We start from the raw sequence: 18,832 nt of genomic DNA, 5'->3' as shown, positions 1-18,832 counted from the left end.
GGATGGTCTTGTTTAACAAATTTTAATAGGTAACAGTATTTATTTTAAAGGCCCTTTATTGAAAACTGCAAACTGTTTAGAGTTTGATTGTGACTTCTGTGGAGCAGACAGTGAATATGCTGCATGTTGGTGCCTCTGTTGAAACGATGCTGATTTTGCTTCTTTGGATGTGTTTCCTGCAGGAGAACCCAGCTCTGTCTGTGGCAGTGAAGACGTGCAAAAACTCAACATCAGACAGTGTCAGGGAAAAATTTCTCCAAGAAGCGCGTAAGATGCTGTCCTGATAGCAGTAAAATCGTAGTAAACCCTAAATGGGTTTTTTTAAAAGTTTCTTTTGGGGAATTGTTTGACTCCTCCCTCTTGTGTTTCTTACAGTGACCATGCGTCAGTTTGACCATCCTCACATAGTGAAGCTGATGGGAGTCATCACTGAGAATCCAGTCTGGATCATCATGGAGCTCTGTACATTTGGAGAGGTATGACACTAATAAGAATATGTATAAGTTGCATCTGTTTAAAACACAGTTACATCCTTGTGCATGTGGTATGTGAGCCCTGCTGTTTTCTATATTTGTTTAAAAACTGGAAACTATATATTAGACCAGCGTTTTTGAGACGTTCACACGCTCACACAAACACACGACAAAAGGTTTAGGCTGGAAACCAGGGCCAGGACCGCGTCGGCTGTCAAACTGCTTGCTCGCTCGCTTCTCTCTCTCTCTCCTTCTCGGGAGCTGTCAGAGCGGCTTTTTGAATGCGGGCGCGTGTTCCGCGGTCCAATCAGCTGCTCGCTACTCTTCATTAGGGGATGGACCTGCAAAGAGAACACAGTAGAGAGACAGAACAAGACAGCACACAGTGTTCATATGGCCGCAGCCGTAACACGTGACCTGTAGCCCTGTTGTGTGTTTGTTTAAGAACAAATCGAGAGCAATACGTTTCACAAAATTGCCGGACAATAACACAAATTAAAAATCACGTATAAAAAGTTATATTTAATTTCTGTTTTTTGCGAGATGGTTTGATAAACACTTTTCTGTCAGTTATTTCATACCTCACATTTCCCAGGGTTAAATATTATGGGTGTTATACTCATGTATATGCTTTTTGGTTTGTTTTCTCATTGTGTTTCGTTTCAGCTTTATTTATATAGTATCTCCCTGTGTGTTTTTCTGCACAGCTTCGGTCGTTTCTTCAGGTGAGGAAATACAGTCTGGATCTGGCTACTCTCATCTTGTACTCTTACCAGCTCAGCACAGCGTTGGCGTATCTAGAGAGCAAACGATTTGTACACAGGTAGGAAAGAGCCATACAGAAATAATATAGCAAAATATTCACAATTACTAAATAAATATAATTCCAGTAGGTGGCGTTGTCACCAACTGGACTGAAACACTGTTGTTCTGTCAAAAAAGAAATCGTTAGATATGAATGCGACCACTGAATTTGAATAGAAAAAATTATATCAGTGTGTTTTTCTATTCCTCTAATTCCTTTTTGACGTCTCCAGGGACATCGCAGCGCGGAACGTGCTGGTATCAACGGTCGACTGTGTAAAGCTGGGAGACTTCGGGCTGTCGCGATACATGGAGGATAGCTCTTATTATAAAGGTATGTAAAAAAGCATCGCCACCTTTGTCTTACTTTCTTTGTGATCCGGCAGAGAAAAGCTCCATTATTATTCAGAGCAGACCTGATCAGTGAAGTGTGACACAGTTTTCTTCATTTCTGTTTTTCAGCATCTAAAGGTAAATTGCCTATTAAATGGATGGCTCCAGAATCCATCAACTTCAGAAGATTTACTACAGCCAGTGATGTCTGGATGTTTGGTATGTTTTAAGCCTGTGCTGCTTCAGTTTTGTCCCGCTCCAGTCTGCTTCTGTTTTACCCTTGCTTTGTGTCTTTGCTTTACGACCCCTGTAGGCAGCTGTCTCATTCTCACTCACGTTATTTGTCTTTCTTTAGGTGTCTGCATGTGGGAGATTCTGATGTATGGCATCAAGCCTTTCCAAGGTGTGAAGAACAACGATGTCATAGGCAGGATAGAGAATGGCGAGCGACTGGCTATGCCCCCTCAGTGTCCTCCTACTCTCTACAGCTTGATGACAAAGTGTTGGTCGTACGATCCCAGCAAGAGGCCACGCTTTAATGAACTTAAAACACAGCTGAGGTCAGTGGCGTGTGATCTGAGAGACTGTGTGTGACTGTGTGTGAGGCACTTTGAGTGTGGATTTTCTGCAAATGGATTTTTTGTTTGAATGCTTGAATGAACTATGCTGCAGGAACCTTAAACCATCATTAGTCTATAGACACGTCTCAATTAAACCCTAAAGAAATTAGTGAAACAGTCATGAAAACAATGACATAGTCAGTTAAACTTCAGGTTTGTCTCTGAGCACAGTCTCAAATCTGGAGCAGATACCAGGAGGGAGGTTGTTACAGGGCCTTTGTGCAGGGAGGAACAGGAGGAGCAGAGCCTTACAATGACCTTGAGCAGGCTACTCCTGAACAGACTATCTGAATCAGAATGAGAGGATTGGACTCCGTTATGGTATCATGAGGGCTCAAAGTCCTTTAGCAGGACCTGTGCTCAGAGCCCAACAGCGTGCAGATCACCAGAGAAGATCAAAATGGCAGGTTTACCACTGACACCACTTCTGACAGATGTAAATAAGTCTGAAGATGGCATGGTGTTATGCTGACTACATGTTACATTCCGTTAAAAAGTCACAAAAGGTGTCGGGGTAAAAGAAAAAAGCAGACGTGGAGTCAGAATTCTTAAATTAAATGGTTTTATTAATATTTTTGTTCCTAATTAAACTGAAAGAAACAGACAAGTCGCCATCACCTTTAAAAGAAAGGTAAAAAAAAAAAACCTCCATGAATTGGTCAATAATCAGAAAAGTAAAAAAGGTTAAATCACCAAAACGCACACATTTGCCCACAGAGCAGGAGTAAGCAGCCACACAGCTCACTAGCTGCGAAACAAAAATGCTCTGCAGCTATACAGCTCCCCTTTTTCTAGCCTTAAATACTCTTACTAGAGTAGTACTTATTAGAGTAGACTCAGCTGTACAAAAAGGGTGGCACCTACGGCAAGAGAGCTAGCAGGACACATCTATATAGGGTCAGAATCCAAAGAAGCACAAATATTTGTATTTCAGATCCGTCAGTATTTTTTACCCAACTTCATTTGTACCATCCACGTCCTTTTTAGTAAGCTTTGGTTTAAATGGTATTGGTGAAGAAAGCTAAAAAAAAATGACTGCAGTGGCACATTTATTTTACTTAGTTGTTACATTATCGTATTAGAAAGAGAACCTTTATGTAAATTTAAATTGCCAATTGCCATCTGGATTTATAAAAAATAACAATAGGTAATCTAAATACACTGAATAGGTGAAAGTACTTGTATGTCATTTATAGGTGAAAATGTGCTGTGAAATCCAGTGGATGTTTTTCTGTTCTACTTTCAGCAAATTGATACCATAGGTGTATCTATTAAAAGTTTTAGAAAAGTTCAAATCTCAGTGACCTCAAGATCAGAGGTCAAGTTTTCTGAGAATCTATTGAATGCTATAACTCAAGACGCACCTTTGATTACCATAGCTGCACCTTCTAGGAGGCTGAGTACCACTGGGGCCGTCAGTATTTTTACACTTGCTTGACAGCAGGTGTCACTCTCAGTCTGTTGTAGTCACAGCACAAGCACAAGCAGTGGGACAAACGAGGAAACGCTGTAGATGCACTTTTGAAAGTCTGAAACATACTGTGGTCTTGTCGTCTTCTGTTTTTCTTGATGACTTAACATCAGACCAAAATGAAATATTAACCACAGACATTTTCACAGGTCAGACTGTGAAAATGTGAAAACACAGGCCTGATAGACTGTGAACCCCCCCGGCTTCAAAACTGTCTTGATCTTGATGGTGTTCAACAATGTAGTTCAGCGCCCCTCAGAAGATGCGTACACCATGATCATAAAAGGATCAACATGGGCAACAATTTCTCAATTGGTACTAAGGGGGCTCAAAGTGTGCCAAGAAAATCTCCCCGCACTATTACATCACTGTCAGCCTGAATCAGAATACTTTATAAATCCCAGAGACAGTAATGAAATATTACACTTGGTTACAAAGTAATAAAATATAATGAAATGGCTCTAATATGTACAAATAACTTCCAGTACATTACACAAAGTGGAATATATATAGTTGACAGTGAGGTGCCTCTATAGATACAAGGAGGGATCTATTATTTCATGTTGTTTATGGCAGATTCTGATCCTGCCATCCAAATGTTGGCAGAAGTCAAGATTCATCAGACCAGGTGACATTTTTCAATCTTCTATTGTCCAATTTTAGTGAGCCTGTGTGAATTGCTAACATAAGTCCCAGTCTGGTCTTCTGCTGCTGTAGCCCATCAACATATTGTGCATTCTACTGCTTTTGTTGTAACAAGTGCCTATTTGAGTTAGGTTTGCCTTCCTTTCAGCTCAAAGTGTCTGGCAATTCTCCGCTGACCTCTGGCATCAACAAGTCAGTAAAAGATCCTACATATCAACTTTCCTCCTTATTCTGATGCTCAGTTTGATCTTGAGCAGGTCATTTTGATCATGTGTCAGAGTCCCTAAATCCATGGCTCAAAGAGGATGAAACGATCCAGCTGTAAATCCATACAAGCAACAGAATGATAATACTGGTGCTGATGAAAGTGAGGGAGGAAGAGAGAGGAACCAAGTCACCAATCGACAGCCTCTATGGTCCTCCTTCCCTGAGTTTATATATATGCACAGACAGCTTCTGCAACCAATCAGCACTAAGGATAATGCTAGTATTAGCAAGTATTACAACTTTTCTTATTAAGTTACAAAGTATACTGTTTACATACTTTCAGATACCTATTTTTTTTACCAGTGAGAGGATATCCAACTGACAATATTAATAGTCTTCACAGCCTAACTGAGCGCACACAAAAGGGCACACTTTACTGCTCAGGATGTAACACACAGCCCAAACAAACCTGTTCAGGTATGAAGCAGGGTGCACTTTGCATTCTGTTTGGGCTGATGACTTTATGGCTGCCATGGTAACAGAGGTGTGATGTTGACAGAGACAAGTAAGCAACTTCAGTCATGCCTTGCCTTGTTAGATGATACATCACGGCTTCGTTACTAGATTTTGCCTGGAGATGGTTTTGCAAGGATAGATCGTATTTTCCGCGAAATCCCGGGCATGTTGCGATCAGATAAGGCAGTACCAGACATCACTGCTGGTAATTTAAAAATTCCCCGAGTCCGAGCCCCAGACTAGTGTGTCACTTAAAACGGGAAGGCTCAAATATATTCACAAGCCAGACAATCCTGCCATTTATCAAGACATTAGAGTTGCACAGTCTCAGGTAGAGGGGTGTGCCTATAATCTGGTCACCATGTCAGCTGTCATCATCTTCAGGTACAGTCAAAGAAAGAGACTGATTTTATAAGCCACCACATGCAGAAAAACAGCCACACAAACAAGTTGAAATTATTTATTCAAGCTACAGTATGTTCATGCTTTACAACACTTTTTAAGACCTCTTGCTTGGCGTTGTGTAGCAGATCAGGGGCTTCAGTTCGGTCAGCTTTAGTTAAATCTGACTCTTCTACTACCACATATACTATGAATATTTTCTTTCATTGTGCTACACCGTGGGGTTAGGTAGAGGCTAGTAAGGACAATGCTTTACCCAGCCGTCGTTACTCAACAGTTCATAATCTTTTGGCATGAGCAGACCTGCAGTTTTTTGGAAGCGATGTTTCAGCATTGGCCCTTATGGGAAATGAAAGAAATGGATTATGAGATTAGGAAGACTGATATGAAACTTTTATTAGAGTGCAGTCTGAACCTCTAAAATCTATAAAGATGATGCTTGGTATACGTATTCATTTAAGTAATATCCTCATAGTTTCTCGTAATCATGACATTGGTTCTCCAGGTGTCACCTAACAATAGAACGTGCTGCAGATAGAGTTCAGGTTAATGTGTCAACATTGTTACGCCTTTATTTTTGTCCTTTGCATATAGTCTGCAGGAAATTAGTCTTTAAGAGAGCCATGAAAGGAGTCTGCAAGCGCTGCTATCAGTTATTTAGTCTAGACAGGCCCTCCCTAGTCATGTCATGAACTCTTCATGACAGCTAAGCTTCCACAACTGACTGAATCCCTCCTGACAAAACATATTGCATTTAGTTTGTGTATCTTATACATTTTAAGTCACATTCTTACTGTGTGAAACATGTGGAGCATGCAGCAGCAGCGGAACAAGATGCCATCATTGGTTCCTTCAGCGTGCACATTCTCTCTCTACCTTAGCCTTTTTTTACTCTCTTACACAGAAACAGGAAAATGAGAGTGCATATTTAACTCCTGTGGTTTTATTAGTTTTGCTTAAAACCAGCATGACTCACACCTCACATTCCACCTCCACTTTTCTCAGCGTCAGCTCTCCTGCTTCTCCTGTAATTCTGCTTCTGTTACACTCCCTTTTCCACCTTTTCCAGCCCCCCCCCCCCCAACCTCTTTTGCTTTTTTTTACCATCTCCTCCTTTTGGCTCAGAGCAAGTTGGAGGCCTTCACGTCGCAGAAATCTGCTCGTTACTTTGACACATGCTTCCATATGTTTGCGGTTGTATGTTTTAACAGGGTGAGAACATAGTGTGGAAAAGTGCATGTGCAGTGTGGCTGCTAAGCTGGCAGAATTAAGTGCATTTATTCAAATTGGGATGGCTGAGAGCGAAGGAGCCCTCGGTGGGCCTCAGCCAGTGTCTTGGTTACCAAGTCAATATTGACCATGTTCGACGTGGTCACTGGCTATTAATAGGAGAAAGTGGAGCCATATAAGGTTATACGATTTGGTTTACTTTCAGTCTGGCTGGCTTTTATATCATAATATCAATTATAGGTCCCTGCTGCCAAATATGCAACTCTCAGCTACTACTAGTGTGTGTGTGTGTGTGTGTGTGTGTGTGTGTGTGTGAGTGTGTGTGTGTGTGTGTGTGTGTGTGTGTGTGTGTGTGTGTGTGTGTTTACACAGTGTGCAGCTGCCATGAGCTACAGCTTACCAAAGAACAGAGAGAGAGAGTGAGGGAGAGAGAAGACAGATAGAATTAAAGAAGAATGGAAAAAGCCGAGCAGAGTTACTGCAACGCTGCACTCCTCATGGTCAAAGCTAGCCTACGAAGATCAGATCGCGTTATCCCAGCAGCGAAACGTATCTGAGCTGCAACAGAGCAGGTTTATGTTTTCCTGTATGAAGAAATAGGCATTGTGATTCTAGTGATGCTAATATCCTCTGCAGTTCACGGTGACCTTCAGTAAAGTATCAGTGCTGACTGCTGTCGGGCCATCACCCATCTAGTGGCTTCTTTAATTCTTCCTAGGTCCTCGGGTGGATGTGGACACTTTTTTTTTCCTAAGGTAGAGTATTGTCTGATCTCTTTGCACTTCTATCTCATTTGACTTTTCTAAGTGTTGTGATGTCAGGCTTTGAAGAACTCTTTTCATTTAGCATATAATCAGCTGTTAGAGGAGCCTGTATTAGTATACCTTTGACCAGGGTTGTTCTTCTTGCATTCCTCCTTGATGCTCTTTGACGTTTTTGTCTTCAGAGTTTCAGTCTGAAGGCTTATTGCCAGTATTTCAACTCTGCTATTTATTTATTTATTTTTTTTTTAGAGAACTTGGCTCGTTCACAAAAGCATAAATATGCTGTGACAGCACTGACTCCTTTTTGATGGAGGATTTAAATATGGACTATAGACTTTACTGAGCAAAGTCTCACACTCATCAAGTCATCATGATGCCATATGTATGTTAGTATCCTGATAATCTTCAGTCGTGGTCATACTGGCAGCCCTCAGGTGAGAACTAGAGTACGTAAGATTAAGAGCAGGGTGTTGCTCAAAACCCTAAGACTATGTAGTCCGCAGGGCCTCCGTAAATAAACTGAGGAGGCCTTGTTATTCCAGGTGGTGCAGTGTAGTTGGGGGTAGGAGACGGTATGTGTTGATGTTGCCAGGTGTTGATGGTATTGCTGTTGCATGTACGTGATGTCATTTACTGTTCAACTGCTAAGCAAGACTGGCAGATTCATTTGCTGACTGCTTGCATTAAAAAAGAAAGCACACACATTAAATATAAAGGCAGAGAAAGACTGGGAATTGATCCATAGGCAATCACGAGGTTGTTTTGTTTTGTTTAGTTTTTAGCAAAGTAATTGTGTGTGTTGTATCTGTATTTGTTCATGCTGGGATTACTACTGTTTATTAGCATGAAGTAAAAGGTACTGCCAAAAAACTGGTGCTAAAGGATTTGGCTTTATCTGAGGTCTTTAGCTGAGTAAATTAAGGATTTCCTCTACTGTAAGTTTAGATAATTATAATTAATAATAGGTTTTAAAGCTTAGTAATCAAGCTGCTGACTGTCGGTTCACACAAGTCTATGTTTACGCCGTGTTTGAGTGTGTCTGAGGGATCTCGAGTGTGATGGAAAAGCAGAGCAGACTGGAGACTGACTCGGGCAGGTGCAAGGACACGCAAACAATCGGCAGGAGACAACAGAACAGGAACAGCGTAACGATGCTGCTAGAAATAGCGCCTGCCCTTGTTGAGGCAAGGCGAGCAGAAAGAGCGCGTGGCAGTGCGGAGAGGGTGCTGTGCTGGGTTGTTCAATAGAAGTTCAGTTTTCTGTTTTGTAAAAAGACAAAACCATCTGCTCTCCCTCTGGGATTCGGGGCTTGGCTTCGTCTAACTGCAGCTTTCCCAGGAAACGGGTCAGTAATTTTATCGCTTAAATTCAGTGTGGTATCTTTGGCTACGCTAGACCTAAAAATGTTGGCTTTGGGGCGTGGGATGTTGCTTAAACTGTAAGTGATTCAGTCCATTCTTAAGCAATGCGAGTCAATGATTAAGTGCTTTAGCGAGCTGGCACAGTTGGCCAGCAAAGAATTGACAAAGACTGAAAATTGAGAGACGGTGATGATTTTTATTAGGCAAAAGTTCTAATAAATTCAATTTGTTTTATTAGAGTAGCTGGCCCGATGAGAGTGATTTATGTGGGATAAACTGTGGGGGTATAAAGAAGCAGCAGTAGGGCATTTCATAACAAAATGATATTTGATTTTACTCTCACTTAAGTAGTTTGTGTTTGGAGAGTCTGTACAAACAGAGTGCGAGGAATGCATGAATTTTAGTGGGTAAACAGCACAGTGTAATAAAACTAATACTGAGGACAGTGTGTGCCTTTTAAATGGGGTTCACAGCGAGTTTTCATATTTACAGGAGGAGGCAGAAAACCACTTAAGCCAGCAGCGTGCTTGTAAAGAATCGCCAGTGGGGAAAGACCCTAAAAAGTGGGAATTGTGTGTTAATCGAATAGCATGCGTTTATATGAGTGGAGATAAAATTTCTACACTGAATGCAAAAGCCTTGTTTTCTGTAGCAGTGGGAGTAACTGTTTCATTTACGTGCCTCTGGATGCTGCACGTGGATGGACATCATCATTATTCCCAGTTAAATACCAGGGACCTCTGTAACACAGGACTGCATTCTAATAAACAGGCTGAAGTGTTTGTTATCATATTTGTGACAGAGTCACCCCTGCCTATTTACATATGTGCTTATGCATCATTGAGTATGAGTGTATCCAAGTACCCTGCTGTTTGTTTTTCTTTCTTTTAGCACAATATTAGAGGAAGAGAAGGTCCAGCAGAAGGAGAGGAACAGGATGGAGATGAGGAGACAGGTCACTGTTTCGTGGGATTCTGGAGGGTCTGATGAAGCACCACCAAAAGTAAGACACTACCACACCACATGTGTTTGTGTGTCTGTGCGTTTGTGTTTGTACGAGTGCACAATGGTGTTTTCTGTGCTGTTGACACCCTGATCATTGCAAACACTGAGTGCTTTATAGCCACAATTACAGACTTTTGGTGTTCTTTCTTGTGGATTTGTGATAGGTTGTTTCCAACTTGTTGTATTACCCAAATATCTAACTGTTAAGCACTGTTAAGTCTAAAGAGGAAAAATCAGCAAGTTTATGTTAACACTTTTCACATGATGACTTGTCAGTTTGCACCCTTGTGATGCATTCAGACGAGTCATAGCAGAAGTCAAAACAAAGAGATGAGAAAAGATTTGAGCTCTTTCATACAGACTTTTCAAGGAGTGCCGTGTGTGTCTGTGTGTGTGTCTGTGTGTGTGACCACGTCCCTCCCCGTAAAAATGCTAACACTGAAAAGGAAGGAATGGATTAACTTGATTTAGTCTTTGATTTTTGATTTTTCTTTCTACATTCCAAACGCCGTTTGTATTTCAGTGATGCCAGAGTTTCCTATTATGCTTTTTCACTATCATGATTGTGATGACTGTGCAAATGCGTGACCACAACCAAACCCTGTTACGCAAGACAAGAGCAAGAAGAGGAGAAAACTTTTTTCTTTCTTCTTTTCCTTTTACTTTGTCATCATCCAATCTGAAAACCAGACTTGTCTCCTATTTTTTCTCACAAATGCACGATTCTTTATAAACTGTTCTGTTTGCAAATCCATAAACCCAGCCCCCGCCTCAACTGCTACCATTACTCCTCACAGCTTGTTGCCTCAGCTGCTGGTTGCTTTATCCTCACTTACAGCCTTATGCTACCCTGCTGTTAGCATCTGAATTAACTGCTTCCTTCGACTGCAATGAAAGCCAGATGTCTAGAGCAGAAGTTCATGAGATTGAGATATGTTTTTTATAAAGGGTTAGGGTCAGGCTATTTTTGTTTGCCAGTAAACAGCCGGTTCACTGGCAACATAATGAATTAAAGCTGTTGGTTTGGGAATCTTGGTGCATGCTCAATCATTCAGGTAAGGGAATCTCAAAAAGTTGATTCTGTTCATCTGGACGTAGTGAAATGAAGAAGTCAGTTGGATGAGCAATAAAATGTTTCTGCTACTGAAAACGCTACGTCCAGATGAACAGAATCAACTTTTTAGGATTGGTTTTGGTACAATCTGTAAGCTTATTTGCTGCATGGCTCAGGATACAGTTGTGTACATCTCTGTCTATGCTTTATCTCTTCCCGGCTGTCACACTGTGACACTTTTATTTCGATATGTCCCTCCTCTACCTTTGTGTTTCTGTTTGCAGCCCAGCCGCCATCCCTCCCTGCAGCCCACCTTCAGTATGGATTGTATTTCTGCTTCTTCTCATCTTCACTGCCATCAAAAACAGTGCTTTGCCTCACAGCTTTCCCTCTGCACTGGGAACCCTCATCCTCACCTTCCCACTTATCCACTCAACTTATCATCTCTAAAATGTCTGCAGCACTTTTCCTCTTCTCCCAGCCCTCAGCCTCAGTCACCCCCTCAAAACAGCACTTATTACAGTAGCTCTTTGTCTCCTCGCAACCCAAAGTTAAATAGTGAATTCAAATCTTACTCCTCCCCGTTGGTTCAGGATCAAACTAATGTCTTTTTTCCACTTTACACACATTTGGACAGCCTGTCCAGCAGCAGCTGCCCACGAAAGACAAATCCACCTACTAACAGCCACCTGCTCCCTTCCTCCCAGTCAAAGTCAAACAACACCCACTTCCATCCCCGGCATTTCTCTCCTTTCCTTTCACAGTCCAGTCCCAACTTTAACTCTCTGCCCTTCAGCACGTCAAATGTTTGTCCCCACACCCTCCATAGCATCCAGCCCGAGTCAAATTTTGATCTTAAGACCCTGCAGTTGCACAGAAACAGCAGCTCTCATACCCACCGTCAGACTAATCGCAGTACTCCACTCCAGCTGCACTCTGACGCCCAGACCTGCCATCCTGCTGTGCAGTCATGTGAGAAGTCCCCGCTCCCCCCTCCTGCCCCACACACAGTAGCATCTGCCTGTAATCTGTGCTCTACCCACCTTCACCCATCCAGCCAAATGTATAACCTCCCCATAACTACCCACGTACCTTTTTCCATCCTCTGCTCTGAAAGACCCATGTCTACACCATTGAAGGCAGGTGGTGTGCTGCTAAACTACACTAAAGCTTTTTCTACTAACAGGAACAAATGTGAGTGCATGTATTTAAAAAAAGAAAAAGAAAAACGCTGCAACAGTCCCATTAGTGATGCATGTTGGGTAGGGTCAGTTAACATGACAGGTCCAATCGCTCAACACGAGTAAATAGTTACTTTTTTTAACATTATTTTATGTGAACATTGATTTTCACAATCTAAATTCCATTTTCAATATAAAGTGGGATGAGAGTTGCAGCATTTTTTTAATACTCTCCACTGAGAAGTAAAACTCTAATCTTTAGACCATTATCATAATTATTGTGCAGGAGGGAGTTTGTTTGTTTTTTCCATGGGTTTATGCTAAGACTGCTTGCATGCTTTGTTCTCACAGGACAGGCTGTTGAAACGTCCTCTGCACTCTGTGATTGAATGCGGCCACATATATTTGTGTTTGCGTCTGTCGGGCATAGTTTTGACGTGTCCTTGGATTAATGCACCCTATTTCTGGCTTGTTCAGAAATGCCTTCAGCGAATCCTTAATCCACTGGACTAACACTGACTAATCGAACAAACATGACACTTCTGTGGAGTGCATGTTATATCAAAAAACACAAATATCTGATCAGTTTCAGTGAGGTCCAGAGGCAAATGTAACACAGTAACACACTGTGATTAAATACCCTCTAAGCATATGGACCTGCTTATGCATTGTACTACTATATCACATTCCTTTATTGCATAATATTATTAAATCAGGTTGTCTCACTGAGATCTTTTTCAAGCTAGATCTATGCACAAAAGATATTCAAAGTTTCTACTAATGTTTAGATGAACATGTGAAGACAGTAACTATAAATACCAGATGAGGGTAAAAGGTCTGTTTGTGTCACATGTGTACACTCTGTCACCTTGAACCAGGTGGTGGGTGGCAGCCAGTAGTAGTAGTAGTACACACAAGCTCTACGTAATCCTGTTTTCAGGGTAAAAGGTCAGTCTCATGGCAGCACACAAACAACATTCACATATTTTCTGTCTTGAAGTGTATGGCTTAAAATAAATATATATGGCTACAATTTCTCTAAAGGTGAGAAATCAGCGAGGAACAGGCTTTCCCATTGGCCTGTTTGGCTCTTTGCTGAAAAATTAAATCCTCACCACAACCAGGATCAGCTCCTGTTATTGGACATGATTATATGTCCTCCTGAGATCGAACTGGGGAACTTTTGTTTATTAGGTAATGTGTGAATCACTACACTGAGAAAAGCTTTAATCACTCCTTTCTTGTGGAGCTTTGCCATGGCGTCACACTTGTAACAATGCATGTCTCTCAAAATTATTGAATTGATTCGAAAATAAATAAATAAAAATTCCACTTACTGTTTTTCCAAAATGTGCTGTGCAGAAATTGTATTTTTAAATGACATACTCTGTTCAAAGGTGTAGTAACTGAATTTCAGAACCTCTGAACCTTACATCAGCAGCATCTCAAACCAAAAAATCTTGCATTTCAACCACATCTATCCCCCCTTCTCCTTTTTTGTTTCATTTAGATTAAAGAAAATAAAGAGAAGAGCAGCAAAAATGTTTTACAGGCTATCATACGGAGCTCAAATGAAAAGAGTGCATATAAATTTGGTAAATAACATGAAAGGCGCACTAGCTGAACACTCCACTAAGAGTGCTCGATCTGTACATTTTTGGAACACAGTTGATTTCAAATCCAGTTTTAATTCAAGGGATTTAACAAAATATTCCTGTAAATGTTTATGACACATATTAGAAATTGTGTCACTGTCCAAATACTTATGGGCCGGACTATATCTCACCTCAGCACTTTCAGAGGGACAGGCTCACAAACACTAACATACACACATGGTTGTAAAAAAACTACCAAAACAGATTTAGATTGTAACATGGTGGTGGCCCAGTATGCGCTTTTAACTCTATGTGCTTTATTTGATGCTGCTTGAGTTGAAAATCTCATATAAATGCTAAGTGCTGTATGCTGTAAATACTAAAGGTAGTTTAAAAAATGAAGATAAATAGCTTATAGGCATATCAAGCACCATTTTACAGAACAAACCAAATCCGCATGCGCTTATTGCAGTTTTGTGTAGTAACAATTACCTCAAACACCAAAAAATGTTTATGGTGTTTATGAAGGCATTTCCTGCTCATGTACATAAACCTTTTCAATTCAAAGCAACTCATTGAGCAAGGTCATAGAAACCTCTTAGCTGGTTGCACATGGATGCAATGGTCAGAACCTGCATTAACGTCAGAAGTGCATCAGCTTATTTGTTTCTCACATGGTCTAAACTCCTGTAACTATTATGTTTTTACATTAGGTGGTGCAGTTAATCCAAAATCCTTTCTTTATTTGGTCATTAATGATGAAATTCAGTTATTCACCCAAAGCTTTGCAGATATTAGCCAATGTTTGGGTTTATTAGCCGGTGTGATTAATTTCCCATCTGTCTGTCCCTGTGTGTTTATCTTCCTATTTTTATCTTGGGTATTCCCAGGGAAACCTCCCTCCCTGTGGATTGACTGCCAAAGGAAAATTAATCTGCTCGGTGCAGATTTAACCTTCCAAGATATAGTTTTGTTCATGTAAACCCTTCCATGTGTGAGCCTGTCCACAAACAGGCTGAACATTTCCATCGTTTGCCCTGACTGTGTCTGAACATTTGAAGCCAGTTTTTGTCTCGTCTTCAGTGTCTTTGTCTTGTCTGCTTCTCTTTGTCCTTTCTCCCCCTCCCTTTCTGTTTATTTTTTCCCATTTTTATTTTCTTTTCTTGTCTCCTTATATCCCACTTTGCCTTTCTTTGCCTTCTGCCTCCCTCTTCATGTGTCGTTGTGTCTCGTCTTGCTGTCGGAGATGTGGTCCAGAGAAAGCTACTATGAGAGATTGTGGAAGGTAGAGGTTACAACACTGCCGTGCTGGAAACCAGCTCAATGTGTTAGAGAAGTTCAAATCATTAAGAAAAATGTGTCCAGTCATTCTAAGAAGGGAAAACAGTTCATCAACAGTCCATCAACCAGCAGCAGAGGAAACAACACCGTGGGTTCACCAAGCACTTCTGTTTTTAGCTGAAACTACGAGTGAGAGGAAGAGTATCCTGTGTTAGAGAGTTGCTGATCTCTACTAAACTTTGTTCCTTTGGCCAACAACACAGAACAGATGATTGTTCTGCTTATTGGGAATATTTTAAACTCATTTTGCTTTTATAGTTCATAAGCGTGCTTGAAAGAGAGGTCTTGGTGAACATGTAACTCACCTGCATCACATCTAACATGTGAGCAACAGATTATCTCATAGTTGTCTAGCAGTTCTCCATGAGTGTCGTGGTTTGTAGTCGTTCGACTAACAGCTTGCTGTACTTGCAGCCCAGTGGGTGTTCCCTGTTTTGATTGACAGCTAACCCGGCCACACAAACAGCTCCTGGGGGGGTTTGTGTGCTGATTGTCTGAATGAAGTGTCTTCTAACATTTCTTTGGAGAAAATATAATTGTTACAAATATAAAGTGTTATAACTGCACCTTTCGTTTTCCCCACCTGTCTTTCTGTATCTCAAAATACCTTTCCTTGATCTTTCTTTCTATCTTTCTCTTCCTTTTTCTCATTTTCCGCCTCTGTAGCCAAGTAGACCTGGCTATCCCAGTCCTCGCTCAAGTGAAGGTTTTTACCCCAGTCCCCAGCATCCTGGACACTATCAGGTATGTAGACGAACTCAACAGCTCTTTCACTACATGTGTACTTGCTAGAATTGCATCAACGTCTTGAGATTTTTCAGAATCAAAGCATTGAGGACAAACATGTGTCTCTGCTCCTGTCTTCACTTCGGTTTCAGATGGCAGGGTATCCAGGCCCTCACACACTCCCCTCTGTGCCTAGCGCCTTGTACCCACCCCAGGCGGCAATGCTGGACACCCACCACGCGCACACACACCCCCGCCACCATGTCCACACCCACTCGCACGCACAGCTCCTTCCCCAGCCTCACGGACAGGATATGGCGCTGTGGGGCTCTATGATGGAGGTAGGACTCTAATTTCACTCTTATAGACATACACGCACACACACACACACACTCACTCTGAAATCAGATTCAGACAACTTTATTAATACACAAAAAGGGAAATTTATTTGCAAACTCAACTAATCACAAACATTGTTCCTTGTTAGATGTGACGCAGGCACAAATTAGCAAACTATGATGTCAAAAAAACAAAAAAACATATATAATAAACAAATAGAATAACAAGGACATGTGTCCAAAAATCAACAGTCATAGAAAAATTCATCTAATTATCCCCTTGAGAGTTCAGTGATCTAATAGCAGAGGGAAAGAAGCATTTTAAGCTGTGATGTGAGTTTTGTGCTGTTTGTTGGTTGTGGTCACTGGCTGTTACGCTACATGTATACAATAAGTGAAACGCAGTCATGTGACCAGAGGTCATAGAAAGGCATTCAAATTCAGCAACTTCAAGAAAACTCTGCTTGCAGTGTAAAGCGAGTCCCAAAATAAAAAAGTAATTGAAGTGGAAATCAATGAGAGGACAGGATACCATTGATTAACACCTGACAGGGTAATAAATACATTAAAAGGTTACCTAGGCAACCTGAAACTCTACTAGTGGCCAACGAATCATCTTTTCAAGTGTGACAAACATATTGTTTCTTCTGTGGAGGCAGTTGCACACCAGTCACACTTTTTTTTAATGGGTTGCAAAAGTTTTCCAGTTTCCACACCAGTTTTTTTCACAGAAACACCTCCCTGTCACCTCAGTTGTTTTTAGTATTTGCGTCCACCACCTCAGTTCAGCCTCTCATCAGTCTGGTGTATATGTGTGTTCGTCTCCATGTCTGTGCATGTTTCTCCTCATGTGATTGTGACTGTGTGTCCCCGTGCTGGTGTGCATGTCTGTTATGCTATGCTTGTCTTTCTGTTGCACGTTTGTGTGTGTGGATGTATGTGTGCGTGTGTGTGTGCGTGTGTGTGTGTGTGTGTGTGTGTGTGTGTGTGTGTGTGTGTGTGTGTAGGACAGGGCAGTAGACATGCAGCAGTGTGTAGGCCAGCAGTGCCTGTTAATGGAGGAACAGCTGATCATACAACAGCAGCAGATGGAGGAGGATCAGAGGTGGCTGGAGCAGGAGGAAAGGCTGCTGGTAAAGCACACCCATGCACAACTGACACATGCACACTACGGATGCTGTCACAGTGCATTTAATTCAGATTCACTTTGTCTTGCTTCTGTATGGTTGGCTAGATTTGAGCAGCTATGTGGAGTAAACAAAAATGTCAAGTTTTTAACTAGGAAAGGGCCGATTGTATTTTTTTCCTTAGATGAATCTAAAGACTTAAATGACTAGCACATTTGTGCAGTCCTGAACATGCCTCTTTGCAGGAATAAAGGAAAAGCAGCTAAATTTAAGGAAGTTTGACGTGTTCTTGTTTGATTTATTTTGGGCTTTTCTGAGAGGTTGTGCATGGTGCATTGTGTCGGTGCTCACTGTAAGGAAAAGATGTCTTGTTTAGTTGCTGTCTTTTTGCATGCTGTCGTAATTCCGTATTCAGAAAGTGTAATCATTTAGTTTGGACTAATTTTTTTTAAAGTTTATCATTGTGTCAACACACATAAATATACTTAAGCCCTTAAATTATTTGATTTGAAAACACTATTGCATTTAAATGTTTTTTTCTTTTTACCATGGCCGTGAGAGCTCAGTGCATTGCAACTTAAGAAAACAACAGCGAATCAAACCAACAGGAAACCATCCTCGCTAATTTCCTAACACGTATGCAACACGAAGACGAATAAAATGCTGCAAAGTGAGAAAATGCCACCAGATAATGAAAGGAATTTAATGGAAATGCTCATTAAGAAGTGCAGAAGCATGTTTGATATTGCCATGAAGTTACTGAAGTCTGGTAGCTGTGATGGGAAATGAGCTGTATTAGATTTCGCTGTGATGTGGTCACACTCCTGAAAAATCTGACCTGTATATGATTTACAACCACACACAGAAGTGGGAAAAATGAAAATCTGCTATGTGACAATATTAGATGTCAAATGTGATTTGTGTTGTTCACATTGTAATAAAAAAAGTTCACTAAGAGTCGCATAAGAGCAAAAGGGGGGAAAAGCAGATTTGGAACCCTTTTCTCTGCAGTCTGAATTCAGCCACAGACATTTGAACTTTGAGGTGAAGGTGTCAGTGGTGTCAAGCTGATTATATATTTTTTTAACAGTGCTGCAGTTTGAGTTGTCTGCTGCAGTGTCTTTGAGCTAGAAACCTTAAGGCTGCTATTACAGTGACCCTGCTCTGATGTGCTGCAGTCAGTGCTGGTTAGAGAAAGAATCAGTCAAGAACTAGACTTTTGGAGGCATCCTATGTGGTTATGAAAACGACTGTCGTCTTCAAAAGAGTTTTACAATGACCTGTTAAACAGTCATATGTATGTTTTGTTACCTTTGGTTACTGTGCAGTATTTCATCAACTTACATTCCTCCTTAATACCATGCTGCTGAATCCTCGGCACTGCAACAATGTGCAAATGTAGATTAATTACACTTTACTTGTTTGCACAGGATATGCATAAGCATCACGTAAGTCTCGTTAATGTGTTCATTCATAGCATGTGCTGACATATATGGGTGAAGTGTGTGGACAATAACGTCCATGTCTTCACAGTTTAAAAAAAATTGTTACTCTGTACTTCCTGTGACTCACTTTCTGGTTTGGAATTTACCAACAAGAAAATGTTGGCCGTGTCTCCTCTGATTGTTAGTAATGGGTA

General features: G+C 41.1%; 1 protein-coding gene across 6 annotated transcripts in view; it reads left to right on the top strand.

The window, feature by feature from the left end:
* LOC134637093 (focal adhesion kinase 1-like) overlaps positions 1 to 18,832 on the top strand; it is a 63,911-nt gene that overhangs the window by 35,812 nt on the left and 9,267 nt on the right. For 5 of the 6 annotated variants that reach the window (XM_063487433.1, XM_063487432.1, XM_063487430.1 and 2 more), the window contains 10 exons: positions 183 to 267; positions 376 to 476; positions 1,181 to 1,296; positions 1,511 to 1,611; positions 1,740 to 1,829; positions 1,966 to 2,170; positions 9,718 to 9,829; positions 15,669 to 15,746; positions 15,881 to 16,069; positions 17,074 to 17,199. In XM_063487433.1, coding sequence (XP_063343503.1) covers positions 183 to 267; positions 376 to 476; positions 1,181 to 1,296; positions 1,511 to 1,611; positions 1,740 to 1,829; positions 1,966 to 2,170; positions 9,718 to 9,829; positions 15,669 to 15,746; positions 15,881 to 16,069; positions 17,074 to 17,199 — 1,203 coding nt within the window. The remainder of the gene's footprint in view (positions 1 to 182; positions 268 to 375; positions 477 to 1,180; positions 1,297 to 1,510; positions 1,612 to 1,739; positions 1,830 to 1,965; positions 2,171 to 9,717; positions 9,830 to 15,668; positions 15,747 to 15,880; positions 16,070 to 17,073; positions 17,200 to 18,832) is intronic. The other variant, XM_063487434.1, reaches the window with a different exon arrangement.

Source organism: Pelmatolapia mariae, linkage group LG10_11 (assembly GCF_036321145.2).
Source record: "Pelmatolapia mariae isolate MD_Pm_ZW linkage group LG10_11, Pm_UMD_F_2, whole genome shotgun sequence".
Classification (NCBI taxonomy): domain Eukaryota; kingdom Metazoa; phylum Chordata; class Actinopteri; order Cichliformes; family Cichlidae; genus Pelmatolapia; species Pelmatolapia mariae.
This window is presented reverse-complemented; position numbering and strand designations above follow the sequence as displayed.